This window comes from Paramisgurnus dabryanus, chromosome 1 (genome assembly GCF_030506205.2).
Source record: "Paramisgurnus dabryanus chromosome 1, PD_genome_1.1, whole genome shotgun sequence".
Taxonomy (NCBI): Eukaryota; Metazoa; Chordata; class Actinopteri; order Cypriniformes; family Cobitidae; genus Paramisgurnus; species Paramisgurnus dabryanus.
The window spans coordinates 13,224,119-13,238,660 of record NC_133337.1 but is presented as its reverse complement, the minus strand read 5'-3'; the positions used below and the strand labels follow the sequence as shown (position 1 = coordinate 13,238,660).

Below are 14,542 nucleotides of genomic sequence, written 5' to 3'. Positions count from 1 at the left end.
GCATATATCAGAGACATTAACGAAGAAATGATTTACTGGTTGACGCGGCACAAAGCGAAGCGTAAGTAGTTGCTTTACGTGTCAGTCATATGGCCTCTTGGATGGTCCTTGGCCATTCAAAGCGCCCATGGTTACCAAACCTTCGGTATGTCTATGCAAGACTAAGGTCAACCCATGGTTCCTACCACCTTGGGTAAGCTACTATAGACCTGGCTAACAGTGAACTGCCTGACCACCATGGGCTATTGTGAGCTGTTATTCAGCAGGTGATGTGAGAACATTGTAGGAAAGGAAAGACCCATTTTGCCAGCTACCCGATTATACTTCAAGATAATATAGGTGCAAATGATGAGGACTCTGGAGACGCAGTAGTGATGTAATGTTATACAGGGTTCCCACGGGTCCTTGAAATCCTTGGAAGTTTGTGAATCTGGGAGAAAAATTCAAGGCCCTGGGAAGTTTTTGAAAATATTCATATATAGATACAGGTCATTGAAAGTGCTTGAATCTATTTTATGCGAGAAGTTTTCTGGGAAAAAATCCATATTATTCCCTGTGTAGTGTAGGATAATATCATAAAAATTCTAGACTTTTAAAGCACACGTGCTAAACTGTTCGCTTTAAATGCTTATATCTTCTGTATGTGAATGTTGATTCATACCAAAATGCTTTTTTGCATAGTTGTGTTTGGCACATGAAAACATCTTTGGTTACGTATGTAACTGTTGTTCCCTAAAAAGGGAATGAGACGCTGCGTCTCCCCTGTCATACTTTCTGCACCCCGTTAACGCCATCTTTGGCAATATTTCAGATAGTGATATACTTCCTGGCTCCAGCATCACCCTGTCTTTGTCGTTAAGCCTCACCATTGGTTGAATTTGATATACACATTCAGACCCCTGGAGGTGTCCGCAGTGACGCAGCGCGAGTTCCCTCGAAAGGGAACTTTAACAATGTATCTTAAAAGGTAACACGATGTTACCTTGCTCTCACTTAAATTGTGTCCCCACATTAAGTCCTTGAATTTGAGGGTATTGCACCTGCAAAGTCCTTAAAAGGTCGTTGAATTTGAAGTTAACTAAGGTGTGGGAACCCTGGTTATAAAAAAGTGCCAGACGTCATTGTCAGAGAAACACAGTAACACTATCAGTACTCATGTGTTAATTAGGAACTACAGTAGTGTCTGATGCTGCAGTGTATTTCATTAACGTGTGTTGTGTGAAACAAATCCCTAAATGAAGATCAGATACTCCTGAGAGTTACAAATATTTATATCTGGAGCTTTGTATTGATTCAATTTATTAATTACTTTTAAATTCATTATTAAATGTATACAATATTATTCAATATTAATTCAAAAGCATTTAGCTTCTCTGTTCACTGTGCAGCCAACGTTTTATGAGTCATACCAGATGCTGTTGTTCATTTTTAAGACTCACAGTTGTTGTATCCATGATGATTCATACATCTCGCCATGGCTGTGTTTGAAGTTGCTCTTTTATGTCTTGAATTTGTCTGTGCACCTACCGATAAATGAACTGAAAATGAGTCTACAGCAAATGTTTTCTTTTTACCATAGGCGGAGTTGGGTGGCGGGCTGGGGGGTACTGCCCCCCAGACCAGAATAAATTATGATTTCGACTGAATTATTAATTAAATAAAAAATATAAGAATTCATATTTTATTTTTCAAACCTTAATATTTTAATGGGTAGACTAAGTAACTTAAAAGCAAAATTATTTTAAATTTATTTAAACCATATTTAAAAACCACAAACCCGCTATCTCTCGCTAATCTTAAAGTATTGTTGTACCCTTGTATGCCAGTAGGTGCCCCCCTATGCTTTTTACAGACCGGGGGATAAAAAGCAAAACGCTTTGCCGGAATGCGCCAAGATGGCTATTACATGGGTCAATGACGTGACATTAATTATTGTTTGTACCTATGGTTCAATTAAATGTAAAAGGGTTAAAATTTAAGAATACATTTGCTGATTACTTGCAAGCATTTTCTTTTTTGAGTCTTAAAAGTCTTAAATTTTTGGTTTTATTTCATTTTGAAAGAATGTTTGGGGGATAATTGCAAAAATGTGGTGTAACCGGTCTGTGTCAATTGGTGTAACTAGTATTTTTTTTTTAATGAAAATATAAATATTTTCACAAAACACGTAGTTTAGTGTAGTATGATTTTTTTTACATACATTGCTACATCATTTGTCAAATATTATTTAAAAACAGAGCTGTTTTCAGCAAATCTCTGGACAAATATTACATAAACTCATTAAAATGTACATTTAGAAATAACTAATAAAATGATATTTATTTATTTTTTGTTACACTTACATGTTATCAAGATGGATAAAATATTTAACATTTCTCATTCTTTGGTGCAATTAGCGATTAAACCATTTCACATTTCAGGTCCATTCAGTCTTAACTTTCATAAAAATGGTGCAAATGTAATGCATGAATACACTTGTGCATTGAAATATACCAGATGCATGCTTTTAAAACAAGTTTTTTTTTTAAATATTTTTGATATTCTCATCTTGCCAAACCACTTTTGTCCCTGACCCACATACCATTTGGTTTTGTAAAATGTAATTCAGAAAGAGCAGAAACTGCTTGATAGCACAATCAGGATTCAGTTAGAGGTCCAACGATCGTCAATATTAGAGTATTTGCTCAAATTCGCTTTCAATGGGGTGCTTTCCCAAACCCAGATTCAATCTAGTCCATTCAAATTACACAGTCAGTGCTTTCTCTTTTGAAGCCCATTTTCCTACAGTATAATGCAGGACAGTTGGTGTCCAGGAAACCCTGCTTGTGTTTTATGTGATGTGGGTGTCGGTTCATTCAGAGTTCTCCAGGACTTCAGAGATGCGAGGGGATATGAAATATTTCTTGACTGTCGATCTTTGCTCTAGTGTGGGATTTGAAAGAGTGCAAAAGACCTCCAGCAGGAGTTCAGTGATTGCAGCCACACTGAAATGTCTTACAGTGTGCACAAACAAGAAGCCCTAGGCCACATTAGCTTTGTGTTTTGATGGGTACCACAAAGAAGGATGCACTGTTTTTGGGCGAGTAAGCATGCTGCATTCATTCAGTCAGTCCAAAAGGTCAGGCAGAGGGCTGTGTGGTTGGTACCGATTTCTCTCTTGTTGGCACACCTAAAGTAAATTATTAACCCCCTCCACATTTTTGCTGTGTGGATGTTGTGATCCAGTAGCTGAATTAAAATGTCTCTTTTCTACTGAAGTGGTGTGCGTGGTTATGTGAAACACAAAGCATAGATAAGTTGACCATGATCATCCCTTGTTGTGTTTGTACTATAATGATTACAAAAACACAAATAAGAGTCGAGACAACAATGGACAGTTCTTCTTTTGTGCTTTTTAAGGCGCAAAAGAAAACCTCTGTTACACTTTTACTTGTCTCTCTTATATAAAAAACTGGCCAACCAGACTCTTGAGACTGTGATCGTTTTTACAATGGCTAAACAGTTCTTTTACCAGAGTTCAATAACAACTCGATACACTACATCTCTTACTAAATTTACCATGATTTACTATATTATTTGTAGCCAAAACATGGTTTCACTTTTTCCGTAGTAAAATCATAGTTTTTATAAGGTATACTTTCACATTCCTGCCTTCAAGGCTCATTATGCAAGTTTTTGTTTCCTCAGGTATCAATTCAGGGGCTTTCCTGCCGCCTTGCACATGGCTTTTCTCAGCAAAAAGTGTCTTAGAAATTGTAGATCAATATATTGTTTTATGTGAATGAGTAGGCAGAATGATTGTGCTGAACCCAGTGTTATGAGACTTTTGCCATTATTATGTTTTTAAGCAACTGAATAAGGGCGTTTTCACATTAGCACTTTTGGTGCGCACCCGGGTTCGATTGACATCAGAGTTCGGTACATTTGGATGATGTGAAAGCTGTCTTCCGAACTCGAGTCTGCTTCAAACGTACTCGAGTCCGCTTAAAAAGGGTGGTCTGGGGTCCGGTTCATGTGAACTCCAGATCGGTTCGCTGCTAATGTGAGCGCAATCGTACCAAATCGCGGAAGTGAACCACTGTTAATTACGTATTATATGGAATGTCCCACCAAAACAGACGTGTGTGTTTGTGTGCGTGCACTTACCTTGACAACAAAATGCATAGAATGCTTGCTTGACTTTTGTTCTTATTTTTTAAACCTTTGGTTTTGTTTTCAAAGAAATAATACAGAAACGCACTTGCATCTGTCTGCCCCAAACATACTAAAGTCGTTTCGATGACAACGGTCTGTCCGCCGACGTAAATTTTTGCGGAGGCATTCAGAAATCATCTCTCTGCTTGGAGTTTGTCAATCACGCTTGTCGTCTTCTCGTTTAAAGCGGTTGCCAAGCAACATGAGAACGCGCCGGCTGCAGCTTGATGATGCAAGCGTACCGCGGTTCGGATGCAAAAATAATATGTGAACACAGTCCATGGGGGGCATGGGGAGGGGGAAGCAATCGAACTCTAGTTCGGACCAGGCAATCGCACCAAATGTGAAACCGTCCTAAAACACAAATGTCAGTGCTGGTCAAAACTGCTCAAGGATCTAAAATCAGCCAAGAGGGTTAAAACTAAGGGTGTCACAATTTCGATTTTAAATCGAAATCGATCAAAAGTAAGTCACAACCTCGAACTTCGAATTAAAAAATGGGATCGCCGATGCCTGCCACGCCCCCATGTCACGTCCGGTCGGCTTGCCAAGCGGGGGAAAAAAAATCTCTCAGAGGTGCCTTTAAAAACATCGATCCAGTGGAACGCGATTTATAAACACGAGGGATGTATTGCTACAACTCCTTGAAATGCATATCATAAGCAGGATTACTACCTAGTGATCTGACTTCGGACAGAGCAGCACGTGCGCGAGAGAGCCGCCAAGATGCAGTGGGTTATATTTTAAGCAAAAGGTATAGTTTGCCTCAGCTCGCATGAAACACATAAAACTAAACAAATACGTAAGGATTACTACTTTAGTTTATGTTTAGACTTTGGATAGATGTGAGAGCATGTGCACGTGAGACAGAGAGGAGCGCAGCTGCTTATGGCGCGCTGGTTTAATTTCAGATGCTAGGAGTCCAAGACGCGTGCATTAAGTCCATGTGCGTGTAAGAAGAATCATCTCTCTACAATCCCTCTTGCGTAAAGTGAAGCCCACAAACCCCCATGTGAGGTAAAGCACTTAATGTGCATGTTAATGTGAAACTATAATAATAATAATAATAATAATAATAAATAATCATGGCCTATCATTTTTTTTTTTTTTTAAATGTAAAAATCGACAATTGAATCGATTTGTGACCGTAGAATCGAAAATGTCACCGAATCGAGGATTTGGAGAATCGTGACACCCCTAGTTAAAACAGAAATGACTAAATATTTTTTATTTTTTTAGCAGTCTGATCAAATGATAGACAAGAAGTGTACATATACTGCAATAATATTAGTAAAGTTGCGCATAGCCAGGAGTGCGGCTTTGATATTGTTAGTGTCAATGTAAAGAATATCAGTGAATTCTTTAGGCATTGAAATCACAAGATACATTGAAAATGTCAGCCATATGAACATTTTCACACCGTCTTAATAAAAACTGCAGAAATTACATTACACAAGTCTGATAACAAAATTGCATACCATACTTCAAAGTGTGAACGTGTTAAAATGAATAAAATGAGATTTGAGAACTAGCTAAGCAAAATAAAACCTTCATAAAAATGTGTTTCCAACTCTTTATAGAGGAACCAAAAGATGTGATGTTAGTGTGCTGTGAAACTGCAGTACACACACACACACCTATTTCACAGTGAACAACACAACCCTAAAATTCAAAACAGATGAGTAAGATGTGAGAACCAAGTCACAGCGAAGCAATTACTCCACATGTAAATGGCTTAATGTGTAGCATCTCATTTCCTTTTCTCACTTTTTTATTGGCTTGACATTTTACACCAATTTGAAGTGAACGGGTGGGTGGACTGGCATTCGATTTGCTCTTCTCAGGTTAATGACTTTATGAAAACTCAGACTCGCTGTATTAAAAATACATTTTGAATAATTGTTTTGAACTAACCGTCTCAGAATGTGTCTGCTGAAAATAAAAAAGAAAATGCATTTAATCATTTCATCTCAGAGTTAAGCTCAAAACTATTGTAAAATAATCATAGAAAGTAAATAAAGTCATAATTGAACAGCTCAGATGCAAAACCTTCTGCCAACAAAGCGGTATTAAAGATTTTTAGCTAAATTATTTGATAAATGTATAATACGTGTGGAGAGAGTTGGGTTGATATCATTATCACATTTTTGACAGAGGTGACGTTTAGAGGCTTTTGCGCTCCTCAATTAGAAAATAAATAATTCTGTATATGATAACTTTTGTTTAATGGCAGTCATGAATATATTATGTATTTTAGTCCTGGTTCATTCAAGCATATGAGATCACTACAAAGTAGTTTATTTTTTAGTTTGTACAGCATTAGATTAGAAGCAGCAGCAAGTAATGTAAAATCCAACCAACAAATCCATGTTTGTTCACTACGTTTGTTTCCTCACTTTGCCAGAATCAACCCTCATTTGTTCTTCTTGTGTCGTGTTTTACAGAACGTCCCATAAAACATGAATAATCAGTCCTTCCAGAAAAATGTGTTGTTTTTTTTGTGATTCTTGCGGCACGTTTTCTTAAAAAAATGCGATGGAATATGCGGGATATTTATGCAATTTTATCCAATGAAATTGCGGGAACATGCAAAAATTGCGGTATTTTGCAAAAATTGCGGTAGCTTGCAAAAACAGCGGTATATGTGACTTTTGGCTACGAAAATGTGGATATTATGAAATATGCAATTTATCTGGCGAAAGTGCAGCATATTTGAAAAAATGCGCCCCCCGTATAAATATGCAGACTTTGGCTGATTATGCATTGAATCATGTGATCGCATAATTGCATTTTTCTGGAGGGACTAAATAATGAATGATACTGAATATCAGTTAAAAAAAATCATATTAATAGTAAAAACAATTAATATGTTACAAATGATTTTGCTCAATTGTTAAACTGTTAGGTTTTCTGCTCCGTGTTGAGGCTGCATTACAAATTTGATTTTCACAATTCGAAAACATTTATTACCTATAGTCTGACTTCTATTTTGTATTTGTTGTTAACAGGCTCCTGAATCTGTCCCTTACTTCTGACCTGGTGCCAGATCAAGACGTGATCGATGTCATCATACATGTTGGACGCAATCCACTGGGAAGACATTTAGCATGGAGATACTTCAGAGAGAAGTGGGATATATTGAATTCAAGGTGAATCCAGCAGCTTCATTTATCTCTCTGTTTATCTGTCATTAACTCTTATCTCTTCAGACTGTCATGAGATTTTTGGAAGTATCTGGAAATGCAGAGAGCATTATGAGAAATATGTTTTGTTTGTTTGTTTGCTCTTGGTTCATTATCACAGCACAGCGTCACACATAAACAGTGAGTGTTTTAATAAGAGTGCAGTGCAATAACAGTGAACATCATCTCTGTGGTTCACAGGTATGGAGAAGCTTTATTTATGAACTCAAAATTAATCAGCGGTGTGACAGAGTTTCTCAACACAGAGATGGAGTTGAATGAGGTGAGTCTGAGCTTATAAACCCTGAAGCAACAAAACACATCAGTCAATCAAATAAAATAACTAATAAACAACTGAAGAATCTTCATTGAACATTAATGCTTCTGAAAACTTTATTCAGATAAAGTGTTATGGGTAAAACTTTGTTTTAAGGAAGAAAAGCAGATTTCAGATTGCACCATCATGCTCGACTTTTCTCATTGTTACCACTAACTTGTAACCTCATTACATTAAATGAAAAGTATACTTGCTTATTCAAATTCATTCAGCTTCAGTCCCAGAGGGCAAAGACTGCTGATTCTCATCTCACTGCAGCACAGCAGTTTCTTCACTTCAGCTGACTTCACTTTCTACAATGTTTTATTCCTTCAGCAGGGCTCAACGCAAATAATTTTTATACTGGCCACTTGCTGGTTCAGGTTTTTACTTGCCCTACCAAAATCAAAATTTCATTAATATTAAATAATAATTCAAAAGTTAAATATAATTGTATACATATACACTTTATGTATCATTTGTTAAGACAATTGGCAATTTTAAATGTAAACTCTTATCCTGAAATTTCACAATACTCTCATCAGGGTCAATAGTTTCAGGTATGTTAGGATTAACTGTTAACAGAAATGGTGAACTCATATCAAAGGAATCTTGTTGTAAGGAACATAACTAAACAATATTAATAATAAACTGTGTTGATATGTTTCTCCATGCGCTTAAAATTCTCTTAATACGTTTTGCAATTAAGTTCAGTGGACCAGAAAAAGGGTTATAAGCAACCTTTCAGACACCATGAACAATATGTGCTGTCAAGTTTTCTCATAACCTTCGAGGTTTTGTTTTCGGTAGTTGCTTGTTCCAATGAAAAAGTCTCCCGACTTGTCTGGTTTACCTGGAAACTGATTGCAAACTGCAAAACATTGCATCATTTCTTTCATTATGTTTTACCCAAGTAAATGTCTGATTCCAAGATATAAAAAAAACATTTTGGCCTCATAATTAGAAGCCTCCGCCGTCTTAACATCTCTTTGCTCTACCAGCTGACTTAAAGGAATAGTCTACTCATTTTCAATATAAAACTATGTTATTACCTTAACTAAGAAGAGTTGATACATCCCTCTATCATCTTAGTGCGTGCACGTACAGTAAGCGCTGGAGCGCGCTGCTACACTTCGATAGCATTTAGCTTAGCCCCATTCATTCAATGGTACCACTCAGAGATAAAGTTAGAAGTGACCAAACACATCAACGTTTTTCCTATTTAAGACCAGTAGTTATACGAGCAAGTTTGGTGGTACAAAATAAAACGTAGCGCTTTTCTAAGCGGATTTAAAAGAGGAACTATATTGTATGGCGGAACAGCACTTTTGGGAGTACTTCGACTCGGCGCAGTAACACCCTCCCTTTCCCATTATGAGAGGGAGAAGGGGAGCGGATTTTTCAGGCGAGTCGAAGTACTCCCAAAAGTGCTATTACGCCATAAAATATAGTTCCTCTTTTAAATCCGCTTAGAAAAGCGCTACGTTTTATTTTGTACCACCAAACTTGCTCGTATAACTACTTGTCTTAAATAGGAAAAACGTTGATGTGTTTGGTCACTTCTAACTTTATCTCTGAGTGGTACCATTGAATGAATGGGGCTAAGCTAAATGCTATCGAAGTGTCGCAGCGTGCCCCAGCGCTTACGTGCACGCACTAAGATGATAGAGGGATGTATCAACTCTTCTTAGTTAAGGTAATAACATAGTTTAATATTGAAAATGAGTAGACTATTCCTTTAACACACAACAGGGTCCACAACAACCAATATGTGGGAGAAACCTCATGACATTGCTGAGAAGGTAACATTGCGTAAGAATACATACAGTCAAACGGGCACAGGCAGAAGATATGTTTTAGTGACTGAGGGTGACGCAGTGGCTCAAATCTCTCATGCTGAGCAGTCCTTTTTGTTGAGCCCTGTAATACACAACACCCTTAGTGTTTCTTAAACAGATCATTACAGTGTTTCCCAACCATTCATTTGTTTCTCAGTCCGCCACGAAATCAAAACTGACCACCACAAATAGATGTTTGGACATCGTGTTTATCACAACCTCTGTCTCGCATGATAGTTTCTCTACAAACACCTGTGGCATCAGTTGACACATTTAGTGACGATTCTCTCAGACCAATCAGGGATCTACAGTGTTTTCACCTCACGTTTTATTATCAGCTCCGTTCACTTGGAACCTAAACTAAGGTGGTACTAAAAAAAGTATTGGGTACTACTGTATGTATTGTGACCAGTGGAAAGCCCCCAAAAGGGAGCCGACCCGACCCTTGGGGTACTATGCAATGGAAAAAGACTCCCACATAAATGTTTTTAGCTAAATTAGGAGCCTCTGAGAGTATTTAAGGAAGCTTAAGGTTTGTAATATTGTTTTTAATTTCTTTTAAATGTTGCTTTTGGACTAAAACAGTCGTTTTAACGAAAAAATATGCTTTTATAAATTTGGCACACATTAATTCATGCAGTGCTTATGACCTAAGGATTTGTGAATTGTTTACATAGCTTGTCATTCAGTTTTGAATGACACCGGACCCCCCTCACATCTGACTGGCCACTCCAAATTTAATGCACTACTTTCCCTGCCTACAATAATTCACTTTCTGTTAATCGACATGCTTATTTCAACACATGGCAGCGTACCACATTGTTAAAAACAACTATTAAGAGAATATTTATGTACGTTGCAAATACTACATGATTTTATCGTAGACTGAAAGAGTGTTTAGTATTTGTCTTTCTGTGGATTGAAGTTTATTCAGTCCACAGAAAGACAAATACTAAACATTCTTCCAGCCTAATAAAGCCTAGATCAGCCTTTCTTTTTCTGTTTACACTGTTTTTATTCCTGAAGTGATGTTTATACTACATAATTATTAGATTGACTGTGCTGGACTGCACTGGAGCATTGAACTTGAAAACGCGACATGCATCGCGATTCACACCAACTGACAACGCGTGCACCAAGCTTAAAATGAATTCATGTTTACGTCTTTTTGGCTTAATGGAAAAACCCATATGTTGAAATAGTTGTCTAAGTTATTGGTTACTGTATGTCTTAAATGACTGTAAACATTTTACTGCATTCAGTCTTATGTCAAATAAACAGTAGGATCGCCTACCTTTAGAGGTCTCTCATTAAAAATAATTATAAATAACAAAAGAAGAGAAAATAACTCACTGCTTCTAAGTGACTAACTACGCTAACTTTGTTAAAAGATAAATCCATATTTATTATTAAGATCAATTTCTTCACATAAAACTCTACTAGCTTAAAGTTTTTTAGGGTGATATCTGCTATTTATTCATTTTGTGGTGTTGTTTTCTTCTTTTAGTTGAAAGAGTTCATCCTGACTAGCGGTGGAGGAGCAGCACCTGCGTTCGCACGCGCCGTTGAGATCGTTCAAGCGAACGTGAAGTGGCGGACGCTGTTCGAGCAACAGTTCTACCAGTGGCTGCGAAAAGCTCCTGACGGTTAACGCAACATTAGGCACGAAACACGCCAGTAGCTTGGAAACACTATCAGGCATTTACAAACCAGTAACTTGCGAAGACTTAAGCTTAAATTTACTTCAAATAAAAAAGAAATTTCTGGACGACGAAAATCTGCAAACTTTTCCTGCTGTTTATAAAGCCAACAGACTGAACGACCGAGACGAAGCGAATCAAATGCTTGATGATCTGTCATCTGTCATCTTGCATGAAAGAGATCTGCTGATGAAAATGACAAGCGAAATTATTTTTAGATTTCAATCTTAGATTCTGAACACGTCTATGTCCAGTAAGAACTGGCACAACAGCTCCAGTCCTGCACCGCCTCAAGTCAGAAAATACCAGAGAAAACAGCACCGCCCTGCTGCCCACCCCACAAATATTCTCCAAAGACTGCTGCTGTCCTCGAGCAAAGAATCCTAATTTCAGTTATAAGGTCCTCTTTGCTTTTCTTGCACAATCACACATTGTTTTGTACAATATTATGTTAATTGAGACCATATCTAAAATCATTGAACAGTTGAAGAATCATGGCCACAGGTATATAGCAAGTTTAAAACAGGGGCCTGATATACGAAAGTTGCGTATAAACGTCCAAAAGGTTTGAGTTTTCAATAAGACTTACACAAGAAGCAAAGTTACATTTAGGTCAGATTTATGCTTAAAGTAGCAACGAACAATATGCTGAAGGGGCAAGAATAGTCTTGTAGACATACAACGTAAACTCTCAGAAAAATGTAAAAGAAGGTAGACTGCAAAAAATGATTTAAGAAAAAATTTCTTACTATTTTTGTCTTGTTTTCAGTAAAAATATCTAAAAATTCTTAAATTGAGATGCTTTTTCTTGATGACCAAAACGACCCAATAAGTCTAGTTTTTAGACCAAAAAATAAAATTTAAGTGATTTTGTGCATAAAACAACAAACAAAAAAATGGGGTAAGCACATTTTTCTTGATTTTTTTTTTGAATTTAGTGTTTAAGAAAAATGTTCAAGATTTTTTGCTTACCCCATTGGCAGATTTTTTTTGCTTGTTTTATGCACGAAATCACTTAAATTTGATATTGGTGCTCTAAAAACTAGACTTATTTTCTTGGTTCGTTTTGCTCATCAAGTGAAAGCATTTTAATTTAAGAATTTTTTGATATTTTTACTGAAAACAAGACAAAAATACAAATAATCTTGTGTAAAAAAAGTGTACACTGCAAAAAGAACTTTCTTACTTCGTATTTTTGTCTTGTTTTAGTAGAAATATCTATACATCTTGATTTAAGATTTTTTGTCTTGATCAGCAAAATGACGTAAGAAAATTATTCTAGTTTGTAGACAAAAAATATACAATTAAGTGAATTTGTGCTTAAAACGAGCAAAATTAACTGCCAATGGTGTGAGAAATTTTTGCTTAAAATAAGATTTTGTTTTTGATTTTTTTTCACCCCATTGGCAGATATTTTTGCTTGTTTTAAGCACCAATTCACTTAAATTGTATATTTTTTTGTCTAAAAACTAGATAAATTTTCTTCGGTCATTTTGCTCATCAAGAAAAAGCATCTTAATTTAAGAATTGTTAGATATTTCTACAGTACTGAAAACAAGACAAAAATACTAAGTAAGAAAGTCATTTTTTGCAGTGTGCAAAAGTTGTTACTGGGGCAGTACCTTTTCAAAAATACACTTTTGTACCCAAAATGTGCATACTAGGTAACCCAAAGGTACATATTTGTACCAAAATGTTATCTGTACCATATTAGGACCTTTTTGAAGGCACCGACCCAGTGACCACTTTTGTGCCTTTTTTCTGACAGTGTAGGGATGCACTGATAAGAATTGAAATTAAAATCATTTTCATTAAACATGAATTGGATCCATTTAACATTCAGCAGTCCAACATTTAACAAGTTAGATTTTGTACAGATTTGATTTTGTTTTCAGTATTTTTTTACAGGATTTTGCATTACGCATCAAAGTTCTGTCATGCACTATCGATATCTAGGCATTTTGCTTATGTAAATTTGTCTTGCGTTAGGATGTTTAGATATTCAAGACACTGGAATATTCCTTCTATTTTCTTACTTTTACCATGAAACGCAGCGTTATCACATCCAGATGGTAATATGCACGATAATGATATACAAATGGGTGATGTTATGGGTTATGAGTGTAATAGGGAAGCACAATGAATCTTTTTGCAGGTTTTGGTATTCGTCAACAGGTGAAATAAGCACACAGTGTTATACATGAGGCACAAGGTTCTTAGAAAAAAGCATCATGGAAGAATAATGAATGACAACACTGTTGTAATTGACAAAACACAGGCAATTTAAGTTAAGCGTGTGTTTTGTAAGACAGTAAGTGGTAAAAAAATAAATGTTTATAAAGCTTGGGGCAACACGTGCAAACACACTGGCAACTTTATTAGGTACACCTTTTCAATTGATCGTTAATGGAAAGATGTAATCAGCCAATCACATGGCAGCCACTTAAGTATGCGGAGACGGTCACACGGACCTGGCGAAGCTCAAACCAAGCATGAGAATCAGGAATGATTTTCTCAAATGATTTCAAAGTGCCACAATGCCAGAGGGACCGGGACGAGGAGTAGAAACTGCTGATTTGGGGGATTTTAATGCAAAATCATCCTCCCTTGATAATGTGCCATTTACAAAGCTCAGATTGGGTTACTTGAATATGACTTAACTGTACTCATATGGCCTCCACAGTAGATGAGGTGCAGCAGGAGATTTGCATCATGAACGTGTATCCAACTAATTTGCAGAAACTGCGTGATGTTGTCATGTCAATACGGACTAAATTCTCTGAGGAACCTCATTTAATCTATGCCATGAAGAATTAAGGTTCAACCCGGTGCAAGGTATACCTAAAAAGTTTTAAATTGTTTTTAGTTTTATTCACACTTTTATGTGGGACTTGCAAGTGTTAAGGTGGTGTAACTCTCCTGATGCTATAAAGATTTTTTATGTGAAAAAAGTTTGCCATAATGTCTTATAATAAAGAAAGATGTTTTGTTGTAAAATATAATAATTTTAAACAATCTAAACCAAACTCAATGTGGCATACACATCACCGAACAAGTGATTTTGCTGATATGTGATAAGAAATCTATAATCACGTTAGTCTGCATGAGTCCTCCATTTGAGAGTCAAGCTTACTAAGTTAATTATTATTCACATCTTTGATCAAAAGAGTTTACATCAAGATTAAACAGAGTTGTAAACATGTAGTTAAAAACAGTATTGATTTTTCAAGAATAAATCCAGTATTGGCACAGAAATATACATATCTATAAGAACTGCCAACGTGTATTTTCCCCCGGACGTTTGCAATTGAG

At 36.4% G+C, this 14,542-nt stretch overlaps 1 protein-coding gene across 1 annotated transcript in view; it reads left to right on the top strand.

Annotated features, from left to right (window-relative positions):
* The window catches only part of LOC135760667 (thyrotropin-releasing hormone-degrading ectoenzyme-like), a 105,906-nt gene extending 93,526 nt beyond the window's left edge, over positions 1-12,380 (top strand). The window contains exons 18-20 of the mRNA XM_065274750.1: positions 7,203-7,343; positions 7,578-7,659; positions 11,038-12,380. Coding sequence (XP_065130822.1) covers positions 7,203-7,343; positions 7,578-7,659; positions 11,038-11,181 — 367 coding nt within the window. The 3' untranslated portion in view covers positions 11,182-12,380. The remainder of the gene's footprint in view (positions 1-7,202; positions 7,344-7,577; positions 7,660-11,037) is intronic.
* The last annotated feature ends 2,162 nt before the right edge of the window (positions 12,381-14,542 follow it).